At 52.5% G+C, this 27,120-nt stretch overlaps 1 protein-coding gene across 1 annotated transcript; it reads left to right on the top strand.

The window, feature by feature from the left end:
* The first annotated feature begins 440 nt into the window (after window positions 1-440).
* Window positions 441-27,120, top strand: CPSF7 (cleavage and polyadenylation specific factor 7). Its single transcript, XM_038764234.1, is given in 13 exon segments — window positions 441-535; window positions 6,440-6,551; window positions 7,113-7,202; window positions 13,464-13,682; window positions 14,630-14,733; window positions 15,236-15,381; window positions 15,791-15,835; window positions 17,299-17,456; window positions 17,458-17,696; window positions 17,972-18,090; window positions 20,119-20,287; window positions 20,716-20,883; window positions 25,183-27,120. Coding segments are annotated over 11 exon segments (1,506 nt in total). The 5' UTR covers window positions 441-535; window positions 6,440-6,497; the 3' UTR covers window positions 20,879-20,883; window positions 25,183-27,120.

Below are 27,120 nucleotides of genomic sequence, written 5' to 3'. Positions count from 1 at the left end.
AACCGCTGTTATAAGTCTGTGCGTTTATAGTCTATATTCACAGTTTATAATAATAATTATTATATAATCATATTATATAATAATAACTGCTATTATTATAAGTCTGTGCTTTGCACATGGTAAGCGCTTATAGTCTCTAGTCACAGTCTTTCATAATTACTGCTATTATTATAAGTCTGCGTGCCCCCCGTGGGACAATTTGATTACCCTGTATCCACCCCAGCGCTTAGAACAGTGCACCGCACATGGTAAGCGCTTAATAAATGTCATTATTCTTATTATCATTGAAGCTGGGCTCCTCACCCTGGCCACGAGGGAGGCCGCCATGTCCTCCCGCCCGCCCTCGGGGAGGCCACTTCCGGCTTTCTGAGGCGAAGGGGGCGGGACCGGAAGCGGCGCCCCCGCCGTGCGTGCACCGGAAGTCGCCGTGCGCGTGACGTCACCCCGCCGCGAGGGGAAGGGCGGGGCTCTTTTGGCGAGAGCGGTTCGCGCGCTCGGGGCCTAGTGGGGACGCGCCGTCGCCGCCATATTCCCGGTAACGGGGCCTCGCGGGTGTTGGGGGGGTCCCGGCGGGTCGGGGGGGGCATCCGGGGGGTGCCGACCCCTCCTGGGCGCGGGGGAAGTCGGGCGGGGGGGGCCGAGGTGGGCCACGGTTGGCCAAGGTTGGTCAGGGTTGGCCAAAATCGGGGGGGGCTTGGGCGGAAGTTAGGCCGCAGCCCTGAGGCCTCGCATCCCTCCACCTCAGCCGGCCCCGATGGGTGCGGGGTGATGGGGGAGACACCCCCCCCTCCATCCTATCTATTTATTTTGTTAGTATGTTTGGTTTTGTTCCCTGTCTCCCCCTTCTAGACCGTGAGCCCACTGTTGGCTAGGGGCCGTCCCTCGATGTTGCCCATTTGTACCTCCCAAGCGCTCAGTACAGCGCTCTGCACACAGTAAGCGCTCAGTAAATACGATTGATGATGATGAGGGGGACGGCACCAACGAGGCCTAGCCGGACGTGGAAGCCCAACCGCCCGGGGCCATGGCGGAGGACGCCCTTTTCTCCCAGCCCGTCATCCATCCGTCCAATCGTATTTACTGAGCGCTTAACGTGTGCACGGCGCTGTACTAAGCGCGTGGGGACAAGTCGGCAACAATATAGAAACGGGCCCACAATCGGTGCCCCCCCCCCCACCCTTTCTTTCCTTCTTATTTTTCAATCTCCACCGGCATCCGAATTGGGATAGCCCCGAAACTGGTTGAGGCCCATCCTCTATTTAGTGAGCGCTTTTAAACTGCAGAGCACTGTACTAACTACTTGGGAAGGACAAGTCGGCAACAGTATAGAGACAGGCCCACAATCGGTGCCCCCCCCCCCCCTTTCTCTCTTTCTTTCTTATTTTTCAATCTTTTAAAAATTTCTACCGGCATCCGAACCGGGGCAGCCCCGAAACAGGTTGGGGCCCAATCTCTATTTATTGAGCGCTTTTTTTTTTCCTCCAGAACACTGTACTAACCACTTGGAAAGGACAAGTCGGCAACAGTATAGAGACGGGCCCACAATCGGTGCCCCCCCCCCCCTTTCTTTCTTTCTTATCTTTTAATCTTTTAAAAATTTCCACTGGCATCCGAATTGGGGTAGCCCCGAAACAGGTTGGGACCCATCCTCTATTTATTGAGCGCTTTTTATCTGCAGAGCACTGTACTAACTACTTGGAAAGGACAAGTCGGCAACAGTATAGAGACGGGCCCACAATCGGTGCCCCCTCACACACACTTTTCTTTCTTCCTTATTTTCCAATCTTTTAAAAATCTCTACCGGCGTCCGAACCGGGGCAGCCCCGAAACAGGTTGGGGCCCAACCTCTATTTATTGAGCGCTTTTTATCTGTAGAGTACTGTACTAACTACTTGGAAAGGACAAGCCGGCAACAGTATAGAGTCGGGCCCACAATCGGGGCCCCCCCCCCCCCCCCATTCTTTCCTTCTTACTTTTCAATCTTTTAAAAATCTCCACCGGCATCCGAATCGGGGCAGCCCCGAAACAGGTTGGGGCCCAACCTCTATTTATTGAGCGCTTTTTATCTGCAGAGCACTGTACTAACTACTTGGGAAGGACAAGTCGGCAACAGTATAGAGACAGGCCCACAATCGGTGCCCCCCCCGCCCCCAACCACCTTTCTTTCCTTCTTATTTTTCAATCTTTTAAAAATCTCCACCGGCGTCCGAACCGGGGCAGCCCCGAAACAGGTTGGGGCCCAATCTCTATTTATTGAGCGCTTTTTTTCCTCCAGAGCACTGTACTAACTACTTGGGAAGGACAAGTCGGCAACAGTATAGAGACGGGCCCACAATCGGTGCCCCCCCCCCCCCCCAACCACCTTTCCTTCTTATTTTTCAATCTTTTAAAAATCTCCACCGGCATCCGAACCGGGGCAGCCCCGAAACAGGTTGGGACCCAATCTCTATTTATTGAGCGCTTTTTTTCCTCCAGAGCACTGTACTAACCACTTGGAAAGGACAAGTCGGCAACAGTATAGAGACGGGCCCACAATCGGTGCCCCCCCACCCCCCCATATTCTTTCCTTCTTATTTTTCAATCTTTTAAAAATCTCCACCGGCGTCCGAACCGGGGCAGCCCCGAAACAGGTTGGGGCCCAACCTCTATTTATTGAGCGCTTTTTATCTGTAGAGTACTGTACTAACTACTTGGAAAGGACAAGCCGGCAACAGTATAGAGTCGGGCCCACAATCGGTGCCCCCCCCCCCCCCCATTCTTTCCTTCTTACTTTTCAATCTTTTAAAAATCTCCACCGGCATCCGAACCGGGGCAGCCCCGAAACAGGTTGGGGCCCAACCTCTATTTATTGAGCGCTTTTTATCTGCAGAGCACTGTACTAACTACTTGGAAAGGACAAGCCGGCAACAGTATAGAGATGGCCCCTACCCAACGGGCCCACAATCGGTGCCCCCCCCCCCCCTTTACTTATTAGTTTTCAATTTTTAAAAAATCTCCACCGGCATCCGAACCGAAACAGGTTGGGGCCCAACTTCCGTTCATTCAGTCGTATTTATTGAGCGCTTACTGTGTGTGCAGAGCACTGGACTAAGCGCTTGGGAAGGACAAGTCGACAACATCTAGAGACGGTTCGTACCCAACGGCGGGCTCACAGTAGGTGCCCGCGTGGCCCCCCTCCCCCCCCCCCCCAACTTCTTTTCTTCTTATTATTTTTCAATTTTTTAAAAATCTCCACCGGCATCCGAACCGGGGCAGCCCCGAAACAGGTTGGGGCCCAACTTGCATTCATTCAGTCGTATTTATTGAGCGCTTACAGTGTTCGCAGCGCTGGACTAAGCGCTTGGGAAGGACAGGTCGGCAACATCTAGAGACGGTTCCTACCCAACAACGGGCCCACAGTCGATGCCCGCGTGGCCCCCCCTCCCCCCACCCCACCCCCCACTTTTCTTCTTTTTTTTCAATTTTTAAAAAATTTCCACCGGCATCCGAACCGGGACAACCCCGGAACAGGTTGGGGCCCAACTTCCATTCATTCAGTCGTATTTATTGAGCGCTTACTGTGTGTGCAGAGCACTGGACTGAGCGCTTGGGAAGGACAAGTCGGCAACTTCTAGAGACGGTCCCTACCCAACAGTGGGTTCACCGTCATTCATTCATTCAGTCGTATTTATTGAGCGCTTACAGTGTGCACGGCACTGTACTAAGCGCTTGGGAAGGACAAGTCGGCAACATCTAGAGACGGTTCCTACCCAACAACGGGCCCACAGTCGAAGCCCACGTGGCCTTCCCCTCCCTCCCCCACTTCTTTTCTTTTTATTTTTCAATTTTTTAAAAATCTCCACCGGCATCCAGTCGAAGCCCACGTGGCCTTCCCCTCCCCCCCCCCCCCCCCCCCCCCCCCCCCCCCCACTTCTTTTCTTTTTGTTTTTCAATTTTTTAAAAATCTCCACCGGCATCCGAACCGGGGCAGCCCCGAAACAGGTTGGGGCCCAACCTCCATTCATTCATTCAGTCGTATTTATTGAGCGCCTACTGTGTGTGCAGAGCACGGTACTAAGCGCTTGGGAAGTACAAGTCGGCGACAATATAGAGACGGTCCCTGCCCAACAACGGGCTCACAGTCGGTGCCCGCGGGGCCTCCCCACCTCCCGCTCCTTCTTTCATTCTTATTTTTCAATTTTTTTTAAATCTCCACAGTCATCTGAACCGGGCAGCCCCGGAACAGGTTGGGGCCCAACTTCCATTCATTCAGTCGTATTTATTGAGCGCTTACAGTGTGCAGAGCACTGTACTAAGCGCTTGGGAAGGGCAAGTCGGCAACAATATAGAGACGGTCCCTACCCAATAACCGGCTCACAGTTGGTGCCCGCAGGGCCTCCTCCTCCCCCCCCCAACCCCCCCATTTTCTTACCTTCCCCTCCTTATTTTTCAATTTTTAAAAAATCTCCACCGGGGCAGCCCCGAAACAGGTTGGGGCCCAACCTCCATTCATTTACTGAGCGCTTACAGTGTGCAGAGCACTGTACTAAGCGCTTGGGAAGTACAAGTAGGCAACAATATAAAGACAACCCCTACCCAACTCTCTCCCTCCCACCTTCTTACCTTCTCCTTATTTTTCAATTTTTTAAAAATCTCCACCGGCATCTGAATCGGGGCAGCCCCGAAACAGGTAGGGGCCCAACCTCCGTTCATTCAGTTGTATTTATTGATCGATTACAGTGTGCAGAGCACTGTACTAAGCGCTTGGGAAGTACAAGTTGGCAACATCTAGAGACGGTCCCTACCCAACAACGGGCTCACAGTTGGTGCCCCCGGGGCCTCCTCCTCTCCCCACCCCACCTTCTTACCTTATCCTTATTTTTCAATTTTTTTAAGATCTCCAGCGGCGTCCGAACCGGGGCAGCCCCGAAAAAGGTTGGGGCCCAACCTTCATTCATCCATTCATTCATTCAGTCGTATTTATTGAGCGCTTACCGTGTGCAGAGCACTGGACTAAGCGCTTGGGAAGGACATGTCGGCAACATCTAGAGACGGTCCCTACCCAACGACGGGCTCACAGGCTAGAAGGGGGAGACAGACAACTAAACAAAACATATTAACAAAATAAAATAAGTAGAATAGTAAATTTGTATAATATGTCCATTCCTCCCCATTGCTTAGAACAGTGCTTTGCCCATTCATTCATTCGATTGAATGATGTATTCACATTCATTTAGTCATTCGTTCATCTAATCGTATGTATTGATCACATTCATCTGATCGTATTCATTCATCCAATCATATTGATCGAGCCCGCTGTTGGGTAGGCACATTCATTTAGTCATTCACTCATCTAGTCATATGTATTGATCACATTCATCCAGTAGTATTGATTGAGTGAGCCCACTGTTGGGTAGGGACCGTCTCTAGATGTTTGCCAACTTGTACTTCCCAAGCGCTTAGTACAGAACTCTGCACACAGTAAGCGCTCAATAAATACGATGGAATGAATGAATGAATTGAGCACTTACTGTGTGCAGAGCACTGGACTAAGCACTTGGGAAGTACAAATCGGCAGCATACTCATTCATATTTATTGAGCACTTACCGTGTGCTGAGCACTGGACTAAGCACTTGGGAAGTCCAAATCGGCAACAGAGATGGTCCCTACCCAACAGTGCTTTGCACATTCATTCATTCGATTGAATGATTTATTCACATTCATTCATTCAACCAAATTTATTCATTCATCCAATCATGTTTATTGAGCACTTAACTGTGTGCAGAGCATTGGATTATTCATTCATTCACTCAATCGTATTTATTGAGCGCTTGGATTAAGCACTTGGGAAGTACAAGTCGGCAACATATTCAGTGTCGTATTTATTGAGCGCTTTCTGTGTGCAGAGTACTGGTTTAAGCACTTGGGAAGTACAAACGACAACGTATCGATTCAGTCGTATTTATTGAGCACTTACCATGTGCAGAGCACTGGACTAAGTGCTTGGGAAGTACAAGTTGACAACAGATAGAGACGGTCCCTACCCAACATTCATTCAACTGAATGTTTTATTCACATTCATCCATCCAGTCGTTATTTATTGAGCACCTACTGTGTGCACAACACTGGACCAAGCGCTTGGGAAGAACAAATTGCCAACATATTTATTGAGCACTTACTGTGCAGAGTAATATGTTTTGTTGCCGATTTGTACTTCCCAAGCGCTCAGTCCAGTGCTCTGCACACAGTGAGCACTCAATAAATACGATTGAATGAATTAATATAATAATGATGATGGTATTTGGTAAGCGCTCACTATGTGCCAAGCGCCATTCTAAACTTTTTTGTCAGGCAGAGGCGCCTCAGCCTCCACAGGGGAGGTCGGGCACCCCGGAATGAGGGATAATCCACCCTCGTTGCAGCATTTCTTCTAACTTCTGCCCCATTTTTGAACCACAGGACCACCTTCTCTCTTCCCGCTCTCATTCCTCGGGGTCGTCATCCCGCGCCCGGAGTCATGTCAGAGGGAGTGGATTTGATCGATATTTACGCCGACGAGGAGTTCAACCAGGTGAGGAATGAGAAACACCGCGTACCCTTTCCCAGCAGATGAGCAGAACCTCCTTCCCCGTTATTTTTTTTCATTTTTATCCCTCCCCGAGGTTAAGATTCTCTTAGTCGGGTGAGAATCTCGCGGCCCGCAGTGGCTTTGCCAAGTTTACGCACCATTCAGCCGAACGTTAACGGGGCCACCGTTTGAAATTAAAAGGCGGTAGATTTAAGAGCAAATAAAACGGGGTTTTATGTAACAGCTAACCGAGTTGTGGGACTTGCTGCCGCGGGAGGCCGAGCTGGGCGAGATTTTCCCCCAAAGGATTGACCGCACCTATAAATCTGAACTGCGTCTGCAGCGACGGTCACAAGAGTATTAAACGCCTTACGGTCACCAGGGTATTAAATACCCTACATTTCAGGCCCCAGTGCTTACGGTGACCCCCAACCGGAGATGACCGCTTTTCCCCTTCGGGCAGAGGGATTAATTAGGGTCTCCCTGTGTAACCCCCGTGAGCAGTTAAGATGAATTGTTTTGTAATTTCATTTCAAGGAAATTTTGTTTTCCTTGATTTTTCAGCCCAGGGCTGAGAAGATGAAGGAAGATGCCCCAGAATGCCCCAGACCTTCTGAATCAAAGTTGGAAAAGGGATGGGGAGCAAATGTGCAAGTGGGTACTAGTCCTAAATTGTAGGCTTATTTCCTCCCTCTTTTTTTTCCTCTCTCTCTTTCCTCGTTTTCCTTGATTTTTCAGCCCAGGGCTGAGAATAATAATAGTAAATAATAATAATAATGATGGTATTTGTTAAGTGCTTACTGTGTGCCAAGCACTTTTCTAAGCGCCGGGGTAGGTACAGGGTAATCAGGGTACGTGGGCTCATGCTTTTAATCCCCGTTTTACAGGTGAGGTAAGTGAGGCACAGAAAAGTTAAGTGACTTGCTGGAGATGCCCCCAGAATGTCCCAGACCTTCTGAATCAAAGTTGGAAAAGGGATGGGGAACAAGTTTGCAAATGGGTACTAGTTCTAAATTGTAGGCTTGATTCGTCCCTCTTCCCCCCTCTTTCTCCTCCCCGCTTTCGCGCCCCCTGACCCCGAAGCATTGCTTGGAACTATGGGGTTTTGCCGTTCTTTAAATCAGCCCTTTTCCTCTGCAGTCATAATAATAATGCTGGTATTTGTTGAGTGCTTACTATGTGCAAATCACTGTTCTAAGCCCTGGGGGGATACAAGGTGATCAGGTTGTCCCATGTGGGGTTTGCAATTCTTAATCCCCCTTTTACAGATGAGGTAACCGAGGCCCAGAGAAGTGAAGTGACTTGCTCAAAGTCACACAGCCGATAAGTGGGGGGGCCAGGATTAGAACCCACGACCTCCCCAGCCCGTGCTCTTTCCACTGAGCCTTGATCTCTTAGGTCTTGAGATTCCCCAGATTTGAAGTTCATAACCTGATGTACCGTGGAATCCCAACCACGGTCAGGGATTTGGACGATGGGAATTTTTCTTCTCGTTGCCCTCTGCCAAACTCTAGCCTGGAGTTAGTGCAAGGTGGGGAGTCAGATCGACCCGACCTTGGTCCGTGTTGGGTGCTGAAAGATCTTTGAGTAAAGTGAGATAGCCCCTCAGTGACACCTCAGTGGGCGGAGATGGGGTAAATATTAGTCCAAATGATTTGGGATCCGCGTTTGCATTCAAAAGCCATGTTTTGGGGTTTTTTCTCCCCATCATGGGTGTGCTTTGTGAGCTGAAGAGTAACTGGAGCTAGTTCCATATTACTATATTTTAGGGGTTTTTTTTCCAAAATAAATGAAAACAACCATTTCTCTTCCTTGTTAATGCCTCAGACAGTTAAGCAACTCAACATAATTATTTTTAAAAAAAATACAAGGATGGAGGGGAAAAAGGGAAAGAGCAATGGAGATTCTAAAGTAAAATGCATTTTAGAAGGAAAGCATCCCAGAGTCCTGGCAAGCTATAACTTCTAAGTGTCCCTCACGTACCTAATTGTGTTTCTTTTGTCTCCATCCTCATAAAGTAGGATTTCTTAGGGTAGAAGAAAAGGACCAGGATTCTGTAAATTTTTGGAAATTGTATTCAATTTCCAGTGCTCGGTGCCAGGATCCTTTTGATTCGAGGGACTCGTGGGGATGTTATAAGCACAGGAGGCAGAGGCCTCGACAAATCTGACTCCATACGTTGTTCAGAAACGAGACGTTACAATGGCCTGCCCTCCAAGCAGTTTTGAATTGAGAATACAAACTTCTAATCCGAGTGTGCGCCATGAACCAAATCTTTTCTGTTTGAAATGGCGTTATCTCATCTTGGGGTTAAAATGTGTGATGAATCCTTGTGAATAAGGGAGCAAAAAAAAACCATATTTCACTCTACTATAACTCCAGTATTTTGCCTGAGGAGTGGGTGGAATACTACAGTAAATATGTGAACATGTGGAGTGACATGTTTTGCCTGAGGGATTATTTATTTTCCCAGCCGATTGAAATTTAGGACTTTATGAAAGGGATCCAGAAGTGTCCACCTTATCAGGTGAGGAAATTGGTTTATTCCCATTACAGCTTCTGTGAGCGGGAAAATCGTGTAGCTCCCCTACCTCCCACCCCAGGACTCTAGTTAAAAAGTGTGAGGCATATAAAGGAGGGGTCATATTGCAGGGCATCTATTGGGGTGCTTTAATCAATCAATCATATTTATTGAGCGCTTACTGTGTGCAGAGCACTGTACTAAGCGCTTGAGAAGTACAAGTTGGCAACATATAGAGACGGTCCCTACCCAACAGTGGGCTGGGATTTGGCAAAGGAGAGAGCTCCGATTGCTTACATCTAACTCTAGGTCCCAGGGTTACTTGGAGATCACTTACTTGGCCAAGTTTTTTGATCCTGCTTCTGAGAAGAACAAAATTTGTCAATCTTAGGCCTCAGAAAAACCATGGGGCTGACTTTGGTGCCTTCAACAGGACAGTGGCCTGTTAGAGCCCTGTCACCAGTCAGCTCGAGCCCCAAAAGACCATCGTCGTCTGAAGAGATTTTTTTTTTAAATCAGAAATTTCTTCATATTCGATCTGTTGTATTTTCCGATGAGACCTGGACTCAGCAACCTCCAGCTGGCTTTCATCGGTGCTTGGGAGTCCCCTACTTTTATCAATGTAGGAATTTCCTGTTTTACCATGGCTTCAGTCGCCATATAGTTGAATCCACTTTCTTTGGGCCGAAATATGGACTAAAGCTGTCACCAACTCATCTCCCTGATAGTGGTAATTGAGCACTTACTGTATGCAAAGCACTATAAAGTTCACTTCCTTGGTTTTTCAAATCTCTGTGAGTTGCAGAGGGGTCACTGGTCTGGAAATTAAAAGAACTGGGGTCAGATCGGTCTTCTACCAGTGATGACTCTGTAACTTTACAGCCTGTTAATTTCCAGGAGCCAGGCTGGTTTGGGATTAAACCAAGCTCAAACTGGTGTAGGTATCCTGCAGTCCTTCTGAGTCAGACAAGGGGAAGAGTGGTGGCTGTAACAAACGGGGAGGTGCCCGGGAACTCATCTGGGCTATTTTCTATTTGGCCCCAAGCACTTAATGATCCATACTGCAACAGTTGGGTCTATACCCAGAATTGACAGGAGCTGGGGCAGACGGTGCCTTGAGTTTTTCCCCCATTCCAGGCTCTATCCCAACTTTTGGGATCGAATAACACTTACCTCTTAATTCTTAGGTGGGCTAGGAGGGTTAGGGACATTAGGCAGCCGAAGTTCTTGAAGGAGGACTTAACTACAGGATATAACTGCCAACCCTAGCCAACTTCACAGGCCTCGTTTCTCCTTTCATTAACCTTGTTCTCTCCAGCGTCAGCTTCTCCCCAATTCCTTTATACGTATCCTCGTTGGTGCGAGATCTTTATCCACAGAGCTGCCGCTTCCCATTCTTGTCGGCCTTATTGTCATTTTGTCTGGTCGCAAGCCTCTGCTGGAAACCCATCCCCGTGCGTCTTTCTCTTTGGTTTTTCTCTCCCTCATCTGCTGGCCCCACCTGAACTCTTTCTGATAAGTATTTTGGTGTCCCGGGAATGAAGCAGTTAGTCGTTGTAGGGTTTAGGAGAAGCCGCATGGCCTAGTGGAAAGAGCACGGCTCTGAAAAGTCCAAAGGACCTGGATCCTAATCCCGCCCCCGCCATTTGTCTGCTGTGTGACCTTGGGCAAGTCACTTAACTTCTGTGCCTCAGTTACCTTATCTGTAAAATTCATTCATTCGATCATATTTATTGTGCGCTTACTGTGTGCGGAGCACTGTACTAAGCGCTTGGAAAGTACAATTCAGTAACAGACAATCCCTGCCCACAATGGGTTCACAGTCTAGAAGGGGAGAGGCAGACGTCAAAACAAGTAAACGGGCATCAATATAAATAAATAGAATTATAGATCTATACACATCATTAAAATAAATAGAATTATAAATATGTGCATATATACAAGTGCTGTGGGGCGGGGAGGGGAAGCAGAGGAAAGATGGGGGTCAAGACTGTGAGCCTCATGTGGGCCCTATGTCCAATCTGATTAGCTTGTATCTACCCCAGCAGTTAATTCAGTTGCCTGGCACATAGTAAAGGTTTAACCAATTTAAAAAAAAGATGCTTTTACCCAGCCACATGAAAGCATGTAAAGATGTGTTTATATAATGTACAGAACGCCAAGGAACCTGAGAGCTTTGTGCTCGCTCGAACCGAAGTACAAGCGTCCACCACCCTGGAACGTTGTTTTACAGTTTGGTCCCATCATATTCTTGTTGTATATTTAAAGAAACATAGTGGCTGCAAGGGATCTCCAGAGGGTTGGTAATGGAAGTGGGGAAATGAAATTGTGGGCTGGGATCTCAGTAAAGTCGACCTCCACCCAGAGCCACTGTGAGCGGTACTGAAGTTGGAGGTAGGAGGTCCTAGAAGATGTCTTCTCTCTCTTTGTTCTTGACTCTCCTGCTCCCGACCCAGAGTTACCCCCTTTCCTGTTGCCTGGAATCTCCTCCCTCTTCCAGTCTGATCACAGTGGCCTTCCCCACCTTCAGTGATAATAATAGTAATAATTTTGGTGTAAGCACTCACTATGTGCCAAGCACCGTTTTAAGAACTGGGGGAGATATAAGGTAATCAGGTGTCCCACGTGGGGCTCCGTCTTAATCCCCACTTTACAGAGGAGGGAACCGAGGCACAGAGACATGAAGTGGTTTGCCCAAGGTCACACAGCAGACAAGTGGTGGAGCTGGGATTAGAACCCACGTCCTCTGATTCCCAAGCCCGGGCTCTTTCCACTAAGCCTCGCTGCTGCTCATGAGAAGTTGAGGCACCGCTGAGATTCGAAACCCGGGATCTCCTGGTTATTAGGCGCTTTAACCAATTTAGCCAAAGCGCCAAACCCTCCTGAAACCTCACCTCCTCAAAGGAGCATATTCCCTGATGAATCCCCACAACCCCAGGTCCTGCTCCCCACTAAGCACCCTTAGCTCTTATCAACTGACCTTTCCACCTTCTTGCTATTCTCTTCCCTTGTTGTTATTGCATTTCGGTTCTTCCTGCCGTCGGTTTTTGTCAATAATCTGCCTGATTTCCCACTAGATTATAAGTTCCTGAGGAGGTAAGATCTGAGTCTTTGACTTCCCTTGTATTCTCGTGGGTGTTTAGTTCAGTGCTTTACATAGAGTGTAGGTACTCAGTAAAATACTGTGGGTTGAATACTCAGACTGGGGGAATTGACCGTTCAGAAGTCAGTCAGTCAGTCGTATTTATTGAGCGCTTATTGTGTGCAGAGCATTGTACTAAGTACTTGGAAAGAACAGTTCAACATCAGAGACAGTCCCTACCCAACAACAGGCTCACAGTCTAGAAGGGGGAGACAACAAAAGAGAATAAGTGGACAGGCATCAGTCTCTTCAAAATAGATAAATACGATTATAGATACATACACGTCTTTAATAAAATTAATAGAGTAGCAAATATATAATGTGAGCTTCAACTGTAAAATAGAAATATGATGAACAGGACATGCCTGAAACACTTTGAGCGTCTTAGGCCGGGTGACCGAAGTGCCGTTCACAGCCTCGGCCAAATTGGCAAGGCTTTTCTTTCCACTGGGCAGCGTCCAATTATTTTTGTAGGATTTCGTGTCTCTCTGACCCTGAACAGAAACCAGAAATTGACCTCCCTCTAACTGCCTAAGAGAACGGTGTTGCAAAACTGGGAATTTTTATTATGCCATTTTTGGTGGTTAATGTAATGGTCTCCTCAGAAGTATCTGTAGAAATTAATGGAAGGAGCCAATTTTGTTGATGGTCTGAAGAGAGGAGCTGAGTGGGGATACTTGGTAGAAGTCTTCAGGCCCACCCCCAATACCCATTCTTCTTAAACTGCCTGGTCCATCTGACCTTGGCTCAGAGCACTTACACCAGAAGTTCAAAACATTCTCATTATTAGAGGATTATTAGAGTAGCCCCCAACTCTCCCCCTCCCCACCACCCCAAATTCAAATTTCTTAGTCCATTTCAGAAAGATAGGAGAGCATTGTGGCTTCCCAAGCCTTCCCTGCAGTTCCTCCACCCCACTGACTTTTCCTGACTAAAGTCAAAGGGACCTTGTGGTGGGGAGGTAAGGACAGTCACAGAGCAAGTCCAGGGCGATTGATGTACCTTTAGAAGAGGCCCCTCTTTCTCCTTGTGCCCAGGGCAGGGGGCAGATCTCTTGGGCCTGCATCCAAGTGAGTGGAAATGTGTTTTAACTGTGTGTGCCCCCCCCGCTTCCGAGCGGAGGTGGGAGCAGCCAACCATCGCTTGGCCTCTGCTGGCCCAGGGTCTCTGGTCACCCTCCCCTTGAGGGCTTAGGTCGCCCTGGGGGGTGGGGGTGGGGTCGAGCTTATGGCAGTCCCCTCCCATTTGTCAGGACTCGGAGTTCAGCAATGCAGATCAGATCGACCTATATGATGATGTGCTGGCGGCCAGCGCCCAGCCTTCTGATGATCAGAGTGCCAGCGCTGAGCCGCCGCCTCCCATTCGTCAGGAGCAGTCTCCCAAGCCCAACAGCAAGTCTCCTGCCATCCTGTACACCTACAGCGGACTGCGCAATAAGCGGGCGGCCGTCTACGTGGGCAGCTTCTCCTGGGTAAGTGAGTGGCCGAGTGAGGCCCGGGCTGGGGTGGGGCCGACCCTTGGGAACGGGTCAGGGATGGTGGGGTTTCAGAGTCTCCGATTATGTAGTTTCTACGCGTCCACTCAGCAAGGTCAGACCACATCTAGGCAACTTCCCCAGCCCAGGAGGCTGTGACTTATGGGGGCGGGACTTTTCTTCTGTGTTGACACCAAGATGCCCGTGAATTCCACGAAACTTTCGGGGGTCACCAGATGCTCTGCCGTCTGGGTTTATGTGGGGTCTTTAGTGCTCTAGTTTGGGTCGGGGCTCTCCCGAGGACTGGAAATGCTGAGCTCCGACAGAAGGCATCTTTACAACTAATATCATCATCATCAATCGTATTTATTGAGCGCTTACTGTGTGCAGAGCACTGTACTCAGCGCTTGGGAAGTACAAATTGGCAACATATGGAGACAGTCCCTACCCAGCAGTGGGCTCACAGTCTAAAAGGGGGAGACAGAGAACAAAACCAAACATACTAACAAAATAAAATAAATAGAATAGATATGTACAAGTAAAATAAATAGAGTAATAAATGTGTACATATATACAGGTGCTGTGGGAAAGGGAAGGAGGTAAGATGGGGGGGATGGAGGGGGGACGAGGGAGGGGCTTAGTCTGGGAAGGCCTCCTGGAGGAGGTGAGCTCTCAGTAGGGCCTTGAAGGGAGGAAGAGAGCTAGCTTGGCAGACGGTCCACCTCCCTTTGGATGCTAAAGACACCGAAGGGGGAAAGTATCCCTCACCTACCAGAGGCAAGCCGGGAGACCATGGACAGTGACGGGGTATCCCCGTCCTCGTGGGTCTCCCAGAACTGGTCTTCAGGGTGACTGGAGGTGTGGGATTGGGATGGCGGGCTGTTGGAGAATTCTTTTCGGAGGCTTCCAATAGTTGATGTTTCTCTCTCCTTCTTGGGCCTCAGTGGACCACCGACCAGCAGCTGATCCAGATTATTCGCTCTGTGGGAGTCTACGACGTGGTGGAGCTGAAGTTCGCCGAGAACCGAGCCAACGGGCAGTCAAAAGGGTAAGGGCCGGATGGGGAGGGACCTGTAAAGCTTAACGAGGAACCAGCCTTGTAGAGATTCCCTCCAATCCTCGGTTCATCTGGGGCTTTTAGGTGTTGGGGCAGTAAGCTCCCCTTGTCCCGAGCGTTTGTCCCATTGTTGGTTCGGAGGCCGCTGCTCCCGAGGGAGACACGAGATCATTCGTTCATTCAGTCGTATTTATTGAGCGCTCACTGTGTGCAGAGCACTGTACTAAGCGCTTGGGAAGTCCAAGTTGGCAACGTATAGAGACGGTCCCAACCCAACAGTGGGCTCACAGTCTAGACCCTTTAGCTCCCGGGAAGCCTGGGCTCCCGGTCAGTTCTTTCAGAGGAAGTTACTAATGTGTTCCAGACCGGATAAGGCCCTTCCCCAGATCCGGCGCTTAATGAACGCCGTCATTATCCTCCTTCCTCAGTGTCGTTTTCCAGCTTCCCCGGGTGTGCCTGCGGCTCCCTCACTTGGCTCTCCCTCTCTCCCCAGGTACGCTGAGGTGGTGGTGGCCTCTGAGAATTCCGTCCACAAACTCCTGGAGCTCTTGCCTGGCAAGATCCTCAATGGGGAGAAAGTGGACGTGAGGCTGGCCACCCGGCAGAACCTGTCACAGTTTGAGGCGCAGGCTCGGAAACGTGAGTGCGTCCGAGTTCCAAGAGGGGGTAAATAGACATTTGTATGGAGGGGGGGGAGGAAGGAGGGGTCTTTTGCCATGTAGGACTAGCCTGCAGGGTCTGGGGATGTTCGGGGGGGAGGGGGAGGGGATGCCCAAGCGCAGTCTGTGGTCTAGTGGAGCAGCATGGGGCTGGGTGCTCATCCCAGCTCTGCCACTGGCCTGTCGTATAACCATGGGCAAGTTGTTTAACTTCTTTGTGCTTTAGTTTCATCGTTCTGTATAACGGGGATCATAATACCTGCCTCTCCCTACCTCACAGGGATGTTGTGAGGATAAAATGAGATCATTGTTGTGAAAGCGCTTTGGACGAATAAAAGCGCTATACAAATACAAGGTATTATTAATATGTGTTTCCTATCACTGCTTAGGTCCTCCTTGCAAAATCCCGCCCTGCTTTGGGCCTCAGCTGCCAGGTAAAATTCCTGGCCCCCTCACTTACACAGAAAACATTTTCTCACTCCTCCTCCTCCTCCTCCGGTCAGTCTTAGAGCCCCAGGTGGGCTAGGCTGGGATTCCCGTTGGCCCCGGGGCACAGTTGCACCCTCCTCTTCTCCAGTTCTGGCCCCCGAATCCCTTCGATTAGCTGCGTCTTTTCTGTGGTTTCATCATCTGGTTGTTATTTCCATTTTTACCGTTTAAAACATCCCCCTCGTGACCTGCCTAAGACGGATTACATTGTGGCCCCATGGGGGGAAAAAGAGCTGCTCCGGGGTGGGAGGGGGCCGGGGGGAGGTGGGGGTGACTGCTTAGACGTTCGGGGTCACCGAGTGGTGTTTTCTGTTCTGCTGCCTCCGCGGGGTTGGGCTCAAGTCTCTGTTTCTCAGCACGGGTCGGTGGGGTCCACACGGAATAAGACTCGGTCGCTGCTTTTGGAACTTAGGGTTTGAACACCAAATGAGTCGAGAGCGCGGAAGGAATGCTAGCCGCGAGTGCGATTTAACCCCAGAGGGGGTGGTTACCGAATTTCCTTTCCTTTGGTACTAGGGGGGAGGGAGGGAGAGGGTGGGGAGGATTTCCTCGACCTGGAAAAGGAAGTCTTAGAGGGGTTGAGGTGAGTGAAAGTACCTGCCCTCCCCCCCCCCGAGTCAGTGGCAGTGGGCCAGGAAGCAAGAGGAACCAAGAGAGGCGCGTCAGCTGGGAAGCGGGGGACGATCGACAACACAGATGAGAAAAAAGTCCGACTGTAATCCAGTTTATTCCCCAGGAGTACTCTTCCCTCTACCTCCATTCCCATCTTCCTTGCTAGGGACCGCTCTCCCACCGTCCTCCCACCGGTCGGGTGGTTCCGCTGAGTCCCGGTCCCAAACTGGCGAGCGAGCCGTATGGGAAGGGGGGCGGGGGGCGGGGTGGGGGCGGGGGGCGGAGATGGGGGGGGGGGCGTTCCGTGGTACCGCCGCAAAATCGGGAAGGAGCTCACGGCGGAAACTCGGATCCTAGCCCCCGGCCCCAGCCGACAAGCATCTTAGTCTCTTTGCTCCTCGGTTTCGTCGTTTGTGAGATGGAGATGATAATGCCGGCCCCCGCGCGCCCGGCAGAGCCGCTGCCGGGAGGCTTAGTGAGTGAGCTGCACGCGGCGCCCCCGGAACGGTTCAGGAGACGGGTCCCGGGCGAATCCGAGGTCGCGGCGTTCCAGTCTCTCGGGGGAGCGTTTGCCTTGCGCCGGCCCCGGGGCGACGCCGCGGGCCGGGGGTCCGCTCTCTCCCCGGAGGCGGGGGCCGCCGGCGGTCCGCCCGGCCTCCCCGCCGGCGGGGGCCGTTGAGGCCTGTGCCCCGCGCAAGCCGGTTCTCCCTCCCCCTCGAGGAAGGAGGTGTGAGGGTGAGGTGTAGCCCCTAGGGTATGCCCTGTACTTTTACACTAGTTCCATTTTGTTTCACAGGAGTGCCGCCGCGGGCCCATTCCCGAGATTCCAGCGACTGCGCTGATGGACGGGCCACACCCACTGAGAGCCTTGTGCCCCCACCTCCCCGTGTGCTGCCCTACTTCAACCGCCCCCCTTCAGCTCTCCCCCTAATGGGGCTGCCCCCACCCCCCATCCCCCCCCCCGCCGCCTCTCTCCTCGGGCTTTGGGGTCCCGCCTCCCCCTCCTGGAATCCACTACCAGCATCTCCTGCCCCCTCCCCCCCGACTGCCTCCCCACCTGGCCGTGCCTCCCCCCGGGGCCATCCCCCCTGCTCTCCACCTCAACCCGGCCTTCTTCCCCCCACCGAACGCCGCACTGGGTCCCCCGCCGGATGCTTATATCAAGGCGTCCGCGCCCTATAACCACCACGGCAGGTAAGGACCTTCCCATTCCTCTCAGGGAGAGCCGGGTTGGGTGTCGGAGTAGCCGCGAGAGAACCCGGATCCTCCCCGACGCTCCGCTCCCGGGACAGGTCGCGGTCGAGTCTCGCCGCTCACTCCGTCGACGAGCCTGCGGGCCCGCGTGGGAGCGCCGAGCTCCAGGGACCCGACCTTAGCTAGGTGCCCCCCCGGCCGTCGAGCCGCCTCGGGCTCTGTCCCGGCCCCCCGCCCCGGTCCGGGCTCAGTGGGTTGTGGTTGTCTCCATGTAGCCGAGAGCTGGGCCCTCCGCCCTCTACTGTGAGTGAAGCTGAGTTTGAGGAGATCATGAACCGAAACAGAGCCATCTCCAGCAGCGCCATTTCCAAAGCGGTGTCTGGAGCCAGTGCAGGTAACCAGTCCTCCTTCCCTCATCTTTTTGTCTCTCTCTCTCTCTCTTTCTTCCTCTCTTCTCTCTCTCTCTCTCTCCATCCCTCCATCTCATTCTCCGCTCTGCCTATTAGCACTGCCTCTGCCAGGTAGATTGAGTACCGCTTGGGATCAGAAGCGATGAAGCTCTGAAACACACCTTCCTCAGCACCAGAAAGAATGTCCTCGCTGAAGAGGCCTCCCCAACCGCAGAAGAGGATTCTTCTGAATTCTCTGGTTGCTCTGGTCGCCGACAGCTCTTGTCTCCAGTTAGGCAGCCGGGGCGGGGCGGGTAGCGTCCTTCCTTCGGAGCATCTCCTTGAGAATCCTTGGTTTAGAGAGTTTTCTTGACCCCGGCGACCGGCGGTTCCCCGTCTTGCCCCACACTTCCCGGTATCGTGGTAACGCGGATGATAAATACCTGCTTCACCTTATCGCATCTCACCTGCAAGAGTCTTCTGAATTAACGGCCGTGAAGGCGCTTTGAGCTCTTAGGAGGAAAAGCGTTCTCTAGCTACGAGGTAGAACCAGAAAATATCCTATCAGTGATAGTCGTGTTTTCCATTTTTATTAAAATTCTTACTTGCCCGCAGTCTGATTTCTTTTAGCTTGTGCACTTACCTGACTGGACTGGACGGTTGCGGCGTGCGTGTGCGCGTGCGTGTGCGTGTGTGTGGGGGGGACCACACTCCGAGGCGAGGAGGGGGTAAGCCCCGGCTACCCGCCCCACAGAGCACATCAGCGGGACCGCCGTCTCGGTTGCCGGCCCTGATTTTAAAGTTAAAATCTAGGCGCCCCGGCCAGCTCCCGCGATCAACTACCGAAACTTGAGGGGCGGCGGGCGGGAGAACTCCGGCCCCCGGGAGGGATGCGGAGCCCAAGCGGATGACACTCCGGGACCTACGGCCGGAGGTCAGGAGACCCGACTCCTATTCCCGGAGTCGTGTTAGAGCCCGGTTGTGGCTCCGCCGTGGGTGGTGGCTAAGGACGATGGCATTTATCGAGCGCTTACTGTGCGCAAAGTGCTGTTCTAAGCGCTGATTGGTCCCGATGAGTCCCACCCTCCTGTCAGCTTGAAATCGAAAATGGGTCGTGAGAGAGTTAAAACCTAGGGACGTTCTTGTGCTTTGTGGGGGAGCAGCTTCGGCGTGGACCGCGGCCTGGGTTTCTCAGGGCGGCTCAGTTTCCCACCTGAAAAACAAAGGCGGTGACTTGGCTGCCGGGGACGTTTTCAAAAATCTGTAAGCTGGTGGCTGGAAGGTGTGGTGTGAATGCTGGAGAAGAAAGTAAATCAAATACACTCATGCATCGCCTTCCTCCCGAGCCTTCCCTTCACATCAGAGGGACTGGGGATTGCGTGACTGCCCAACAGTGGACATTTTAGCGGTAACTAGCTGGCAGGGCGAGAGAGATCCGAGGGCAGATACTCCTTTTAGTGACTAGGCCGTTTCCACCACCCCATTAGGCATCTAGCTAGAAGAATCGTTAGCCCCTCGCAGTCTCTTTCCCAGTTGGTTCCCCATCATTTCTTTGCCCTCCTACTAAGTTCAGGCGGCCCCCCCACCCACCCCCTTTCCCCTTTCCCCCCCAAGGTGCAGCAGACCTTGCCGTTTTCCCCGCAGGACATCCTCCCTAGCCCTTAATGTCTCTGCAGTCCCGTTCCCGGCACCAGCGCGACCCCTCTATAACAAAGCAAACAAATGGCGTCCACTGAGTGGAGACCAGCAGCCTGCCAAGCTCGGGTCCGTTCTCTGAACGGCCGAGGGAGGAGCGGATGACGGGACGGCGAGGGGGTCGCCTGCCCCTGACCCGTGGCAAGCCCTAAACCCTCCAGTTGTCTTCATAGGTAGGGCTGCAGTGAAGTCGCATCCTCCATTTCGGTCATTCCCGGCCGACGCCGAGATCCCCGGGGCCTCCTGCGTCCCTCCCTTCTAGCCCAGTTGGCCCGAACATCCCTACTCATCCTCGGCCTTTCCTGCTTCTCGCACCTCTCCCCCTCACCCCAACCCAGGGGATTACAGCGACGCCATTGAGACTCTGCTCACAGCCATCGCCGTCATCAAACAGTCCCGTGTCGCCAATGACGAGCGCTGTCGGGTCCTCGTCTCCTCCCTCAAGGACTGTCTTCATGGCATCGAAGCCAAGTCCTACAGCGTGGGCGCCGGGGGGAGTTCTTCCAGGTGAGTGGGGTCCCCCCCGTCCCGGCCCTGCGCCCGCTTCGGTGGGTGTGGTCCGCCTTATCGCCGTCCTTGATGATGGTATTTATTGAGCGCTTATTGTGTGTGGAGCACTGTACTGAGCTCCTGGGAGAGCCTTCCTGGGCCGGCTTCCACCTCCCATACGGGACCTGTGGGACCACTGACCCGTTGGACAGGAAGGGGCAGCCCTCGCGGGTTCTCCTTAGTGGTCATTAGAGTCGTCATCACATTAATGGACGTCCTGGGGTATCCAGTGTGGCCTGACTCTAGAAAAGGCACTGGTCGCTTCCTTCATGGAGCCCGCGTTTTCGTCAAGCGCCGGAATAGACGATTACGAAAGAAGGGTTTGGGTGGGAAAAGCGGTTAATCCCTTAAGGGGGAGACCTTGAAGGCGGAACCTTTCCCAACAGGAAGAGACACCGGTCTCGCGAGCGGTCACCCAGTCGGTCCCGTGAGAGCAGCCGGAGGCACCGGGACCTGCTCCACAATGAGGATCGGCACGAGGATTATTTCCAAGAAAGGAACCGGGAGCACGAGAGGCACCGGGACAGAGAAAGGGACCGGCACCACTGAGGAAGGTGAGGGGGTCGGGGTGGGGGCGGCGGTGGCGCAGGGACAGCCTCGCTCGTCACCTCGGAGCTGCCCCTCGTCGGCCGGCTCCGGCCTCCTCTTTGCCCGACTTTCCGTCCGGACATTTTCACGGTTGAGAGAGAGTCGAGGGAAACCCGCGTACGCGTTCTCGGGGTAGCCGTCCCCTCGCTTAAGGTGGACCAGCGGAGAGCTTCGATGACTGGGGGGTTGGTGAATAGGGCCTGGAAGAAAAGGTGAGAGAAATTGGTGTTAGGAGAATGGAGAAAAGAAGGCTGGGGGCCGACCGCTTTAGCGATGGATATCGCGTGGAGGGGAAATATATATATACACACATATGTGTGTGTGTGTGTGTATATATGTGTGTGTGTGTGTGTGTATATGTGTATATATATGTGTGTGTATATATATATATGTGTGTGTGTGTATATATATGTGTGTGTATATATATATGTGTGTGTATATATGTGTATATATGTTTGTACATATTTATTACTCTATTTATTTTACTTGTACATATCTATTGTATTTATTTTACTTGGTATGTTTGGTTTTGTCCTCCGTCTCCCCCTTTTAGACTGTGAGCCCACTGTTGGGTAGGGACTGTGTCTCTATGTTGCCAATTTGTACTTCCCAAGCGCTCAGTCCAGTGCTCTGCCCATAGTAAGCGCTCAATAAATACGATCGATGATGATGAGACTGGAAGAAGGGAGGTGGTCACTCACCGTTTTGCCGACGAAGAAGAAAAACGTGTCCTGAAATTTCAGTCGATGGCGACTGTGCCGGACTGGCCATCTAGGAGGGCGACCAGGGCCTCTGGTTGTGCCTGTCGGTTGCCGGGCCTTGCTGACGTTCTTATGATAGCGGGGGAAGGTGTGGGGTGACCGAACTAACCTGCAGGTCGTCTCCCGGTTGCACGGTAGCACCCCGTAAAGGGGTGATGCTTATGGTTGTACATATTTATTATGGTTGTACATATTTATTACTCTATTTATTTTGCTTGTACATTTCTATCCTATTTATTTTATTTTGTTGGTATGTTTGGTTTTGTTCTCTGTCTCCCCCTTTTAGACTGTGAGCCCACTGTTGGATAGGGACTGTCTCTATGTGTTGCCAATTTGTACTTCCCAAGCGCTTAGTACAGTGCTCTGCACATAGTAAGCGCTCAATAAATATGATTGATTGATTTGGACCGGGAGAGACGCCCCCCCTGAGTCCTGGGTCACGTGACACAGCCCCCCCGTCCCCTCGGCGGCTCCGCTCCCGGGCCCGCACGCCGTGCGCTTCGGCGCTCTGATCGGCGAGACGTTTAAGTGGGTTTTTGGAGGGAGAGATGAGGAAAGACTCATCCTCCCTGGGGGGTCGGAGATCGAATTCTGGCCCCGTGAGGCACTTTCTTTCCGTCCTTAGGCGCTTGCCAGAGGTGGTCTTCGGTAGTGGTCCCTGGCTCCTCTGGCGCGCAAGGTGCTATACGCGTGGGAAAGGACTTGGGAGGAGTTCATACTTTCTGGCTCCTGGCCCAGTCGCTGCCTTGTGAGAAGCAGCGTGGCTCAGTGGAAAAGAGCATGGGCTTTGGAGTCAGAGGTCATGGGTTCAAATCCCGGCTCCGCCAATTGTCCGCCAATTTACAAGGCCCTGCTGAGAGCTCACCTCCTCCAGGAGGCCTTCCCAGACTGAGCCCCTTCCTTCCTCTCCCTCTCGTCCCCCTCTCCATCCCCCCATCTTACCTCCTTCCCTTCCCCACAGCACCTGTATATATGTATATATGGTTGTACGTATTTATTACTTTATTTATTTATTTTACTTGTACATTTCTATCCTATTTATTTTATTTTGTTGGTATGTTTGGCTCTGTTCTCCGTCTCCCCCTTTTAGACTGTGAGCCCACTGTTGGGTAGGGACTGTCTCTATGTGTTGCCAATTTGTACTTCCCAAGCGCTGAGTACAGTGCTCTGCACATAGTAAGTGCTCAATAAATACGATTGATTGATTGATTGATTGATTGTCAGCTGGGTGACTTTGGGCAAGTCACTTAACTTCTCTGCACCTCAGTTACCTCATCTGTAAAATGGGGGTTAAGACTGTGAGCCCCCCGTGGGACAGCTCGATCACCTTGTAACCCCCCCAGCGCTTAGAACAGTGCTTTGCACATAGTAAGCGCTTAATAAATGCCATTATTGCTATTATTATTATTCTGAAAACTGCTTCCTTCTGAAGCCCCACTTGGGATTGCCACCTTGTTCATTCATTCATTCATTCAATCGTATTTATCGAGCACTTACTGTGTGCAGAGCACTGGACTAAGCGCTTGGGAAGGACAAGCTGGCAACAGATAGAGACGATCCCTGCCCAACAGCGGGAACGGGCAGCTCTCCCACATATTCGCTGCCACTTTCTGAGCTTGGGGAGACAAGATATTTTAAACCTGTTGGGGCTGGTGGGTGTCTAATCTGTATCTCTGGGCTGGATGAGACACAATTTTTTCAGGCCCAGCTTCGTTCTGTAAGAAAAAAACGGGATCCAAATCACGTTAATAAACCTCCGTCCCCGAGGGCAAACGGGCCGTGAGCACATTTTGTATTTCAGCGGGTTCAGCGGCCTCCGACCGGCCCGGAAAGGTTTTTCACCCCTTCTCTACTCTGCGTTTCCCTTGAATAACCTGTACCTTTGCCCCCTTCTTAACCCTTGCTGGCGGCTACAAAGCTTTTCGCTGAGGCGTGGAGCGGGGTTCGCGCGTGGCTTCAGGGATCTGGGAATCGGAACTCCTTCCTTGGCTCCTTCTTTTCTGCCTCCTTGGCAAAGCTTCACCTGGCAGAACGGTCCTGGTCCGGGCCCAGGTGGAGAGGGGGAATCGGGGGACTGGGGCTTCCACGGTTTGGGCCCGTTCCCCGCTTCACTTTGCCTTCATCGGAGGCGGGTCCCCTGACCAGTGGGTGCCCAGCCTTCCCATCTGGGGAGGGGAGACTAGAGGTTTCACCGCCTCCTAACATTTGTCTTTGAGGAGTGCCCTTTTGGCTTTGTTTTTGGAGGAAAACGCCCACCGCCCCTGCCGTGGGCACCGTTAGAGCCCATCCACAAATAGCTAACGAAGACAGAGCTTGACGAGGCCTGCTAGCCGTGTCTCACGGCGACCCACCCCGAGTGTGGACGTCTCCGCCCATCCGATCCCCGCATTGCCAAAACAAACGGCGTGGCAGGATGCCATCCCTTTTCCTTTCCTCTTCCCAACAAAAACCCACCCGTAAAGCCCCGGCTAGACTCTACGGCAGATGGGTGTCGACCTCTTATGTATTAAAAAGACCGCAGTGCCCTTCGGAGCCAACCAGGGTCCGAATGGGTAGGGCGTGCTTGTTTTCACGAGCATGCTGTGGAAGTAACTGCCTTCCCACGACACTCACACATGGCGAGAATACAGCCAGCGTCTTTGAACTGAAAAGGTAGCTACAGTATCATCCTGTGGCTTTGAGCAGCTTGCCCCAGTCACCTCTTCCTAGTTGGCGGCTCTGTGCTCTCCGGCATTTGCTGTACGGCGGGGGCCCGGGTAGGTGCCATTCTTAGCCGTGGCCCAATTAGTCCGTGGTATTTTTGAGCGCTTACTGTGCGCAGAGCACTGGACTACGTGCCACTTGGAGGAAGGGTTTCGAATCTTCCGGCATTATAACCGTAAAATGTCTCAGCAGAGCCTGTTGGGGGGGGAGAAGTCACAGTCTGATTCGTGCCACTCGTGGTCCATTTTGCGTGTTTTGAATTTTTTTAGCGGGGGGATGGTTGGGAGACTTTCCCTGGAAAATCCCCGTTCATCCGTAGGCCCAGGTCCACACTTGTTGCCTTACTAATACTCCTCCCTCCCACCCCCACTTCTTTCTCCGTCTCCATTCCTTTCTGGAAAGACAAGCCTGCTCAGGAAGCCGTGTTTCAGCTGTCCGGATCTGACTGGCTCCCTTCACCCCGAGAGCTGCCACGGAGCTGTTCCCGTTATTATTTTCAGACCGCACGTTTTCCTCGGTTAGGCTGTTTAGCCGAGGGAGTCTGGTTGTCCCATTCTTCCCCCGCCCAGCTCTGTAGCCATTTTTTTTAATCTTCCCATTTTAAGGCTTGTTCCCCGTTGTCTCCAAACCGTTCCTATTCCTTTCTGCTTTCCTTAATTCCCGACACAAGCTCCCGTCCATCCTCCACAGCGGCATCTACCAGCTCCCAGGATATACGGGGTTCCTCGCGCCGAGAGAACTCTTCAGCGATCAAATCGAAACCCCTAACTTGCGTTTTCCCCTCTGCTGTTCTCATTGCAGGAGTCCGATTGGAAGGAAATTTTTTTTTAACGGACTTGCATCTCCTCACCTCGATCAGGACTAAAGGACGGAGGCCGCCCCACCCTCTCCCCCTTCCCCAAGCCCCCGACTCCCTCCAGCCACCCCGGGAATGAACGCCCGCTGCCCTCCGAGACCGAAGAGGGCCCGGCTGCCCTCCTTAACCCGTCCGGGGCCCCGGCGCTGCCCCCGCTTGCCTGAGGGAAGACCAATAGACAGGGTGGAGCTGGCAGGAACGGGGAAGCAGCAGGTTGGGAACGTCTGGGCCCCGACGAGAAATGGTGCTCTGTCCACAGAAGTCTGTGGGTCTCTGACTCTCCCGGGCGGCCGAGAGAAAGCCGATGTTCCTAGGGAGGGGTCCGGAGAGGGGCACCAGACTCGCGGGGGCCAACAATGTGTGTGTGAGTGATTGTGTGGGTGAGTGTGCGCGTGTCCCAACTCTCCCCTTACTGCACTTCTCTGACCAAGCCTTCGGCCTCCCATCCCTCCGCGGAGGGGCCGTGCAAGAGCCTGCTTCCTTCCAGCTGCTCCCGCCCCACTGTCCCGCGTCGACGGTTCATTTCCCCAGATCTTCCCGAGTGACTCGTGACCCCCGCCTGCCCCCGTTGCCCTGGCGCTGCCCAGCCCCCTGCGTGCGCGTCTCCCCCCCGGCCCCCGAAGAGCCTGTCTGGCCTCGGCGAGCTTGCCGCCGTCCCCCTCCAAAACCCCGCAACACATTAAAGGTTCAGGAGGGCTCAGCAAAGTACCGCTTCCCCCGATCGTTCCAATGCTTTGGCTGCTTGTCAATCAGTGCCCCCGCGCAAATGGACATTCCCTTTCTCCCAAGCTTCCGCCCGGCACCCCCCCGAGTCCTTTCCCCAACAGGGACCGCTTCCTTGTCGGGCGGGCCAAGGTTCCTCGGCCTCGGCAGTGGCGGCGAACGGTTTGACGTCCCGCCAGCGGGAAAGGCGCTTGGGATGCGGGCGGGAAGTGGAGTGGACGGGGGCCGGAGGGAGAGGATGGAGAGGAGACAGCGACTTTTCTCAGAGGTGTGAGGGAGCATGTGCCTCCCTCTTCCTTTCCCAAAGCGTCACCCTTTTCAGAGTCCATCAGACTTCCCGCCCTTGGAGCGTGAGCCCTCTAAGGCCGGGGATCCTCTCAGATCGGCACATTCTTACCCCGGCGAAAGGGTGAGGGAGAAACCGGGCCCCAACCTCTTATCTCCGCCGCAACTCGGAACGGCGGAGAGGCCCGCTCGGCACGTGGGCATCTGAATTGGCACGCGGGTGTTGCCAAGTAGAGAGGCTTTGGCCGACACATTGGGTTTCGTTAGGAGAGAGAAGGCGGGACGCTGGGTCTCGGCAGCGGGGGCCCAGAGAGCCAAAGGGAACGAGGGAGGCCGGATTAGATCGCGCCATCCTCCACCACACGTAAATATATTTCCGAAACCGGCCTTGGCTTGGCACTGAATGAATTTTCCTCCCGGGTCAGGGAGACACATTCCCTTGGGGCAGAGGGGAAGGGATGGCGGCTTTCCCCCCTCACCCTCCTCCCATTCCCACCCCAACCTCCATTTCCGGCCGAGTGTTAAGTGGCGTGTTTATCCGGGAGAGCAGCTCCGGGTGTCTTTTTAAAATGTACAGAAAAACCAAGTGAGGTGACAGTTATTCGAGGAAAAAAAAAAAATGTAAAATAACCAGAAACCTGTTGGCCCGGAGAAAGTCTGTGTTTTCTTTATCCGTCTGTTTTGTTTTTTACTTGATGACACTTTTTTTAGTTTTATTTCCAGATAGTGGAAGAAGAAAAAATTTAAAAAAGCCCTAAAAAAAAAAAGCAGAAGGCCAAGGCCCCGTCCCCCTGTTGTCGGTGATTTGATTTGTTTGTCTCTTTCTGATAGGTTGGAAATTGTGTAATAAACTTGATGACGCTGTCAATCTTTTA

Source organism: Tachyglossus aculeatus, chromosome 22 (genome assembly GCF_015852505.1).
Source record: "Tachyglossus aculeatus isolate mTacAcu1 chromosome 22, mTacAcu1.pri, whole genome shotgun sequence".
NCBI lineage: Eukaryota > Metazoa > Chordata > Mammalia > Monotremata > Tachyglossidae > Tachyglossus > Tachyglossus aculeatus.
This window is presented reverse-complemented; position numbering and strand designations above follow the sequence as displayed.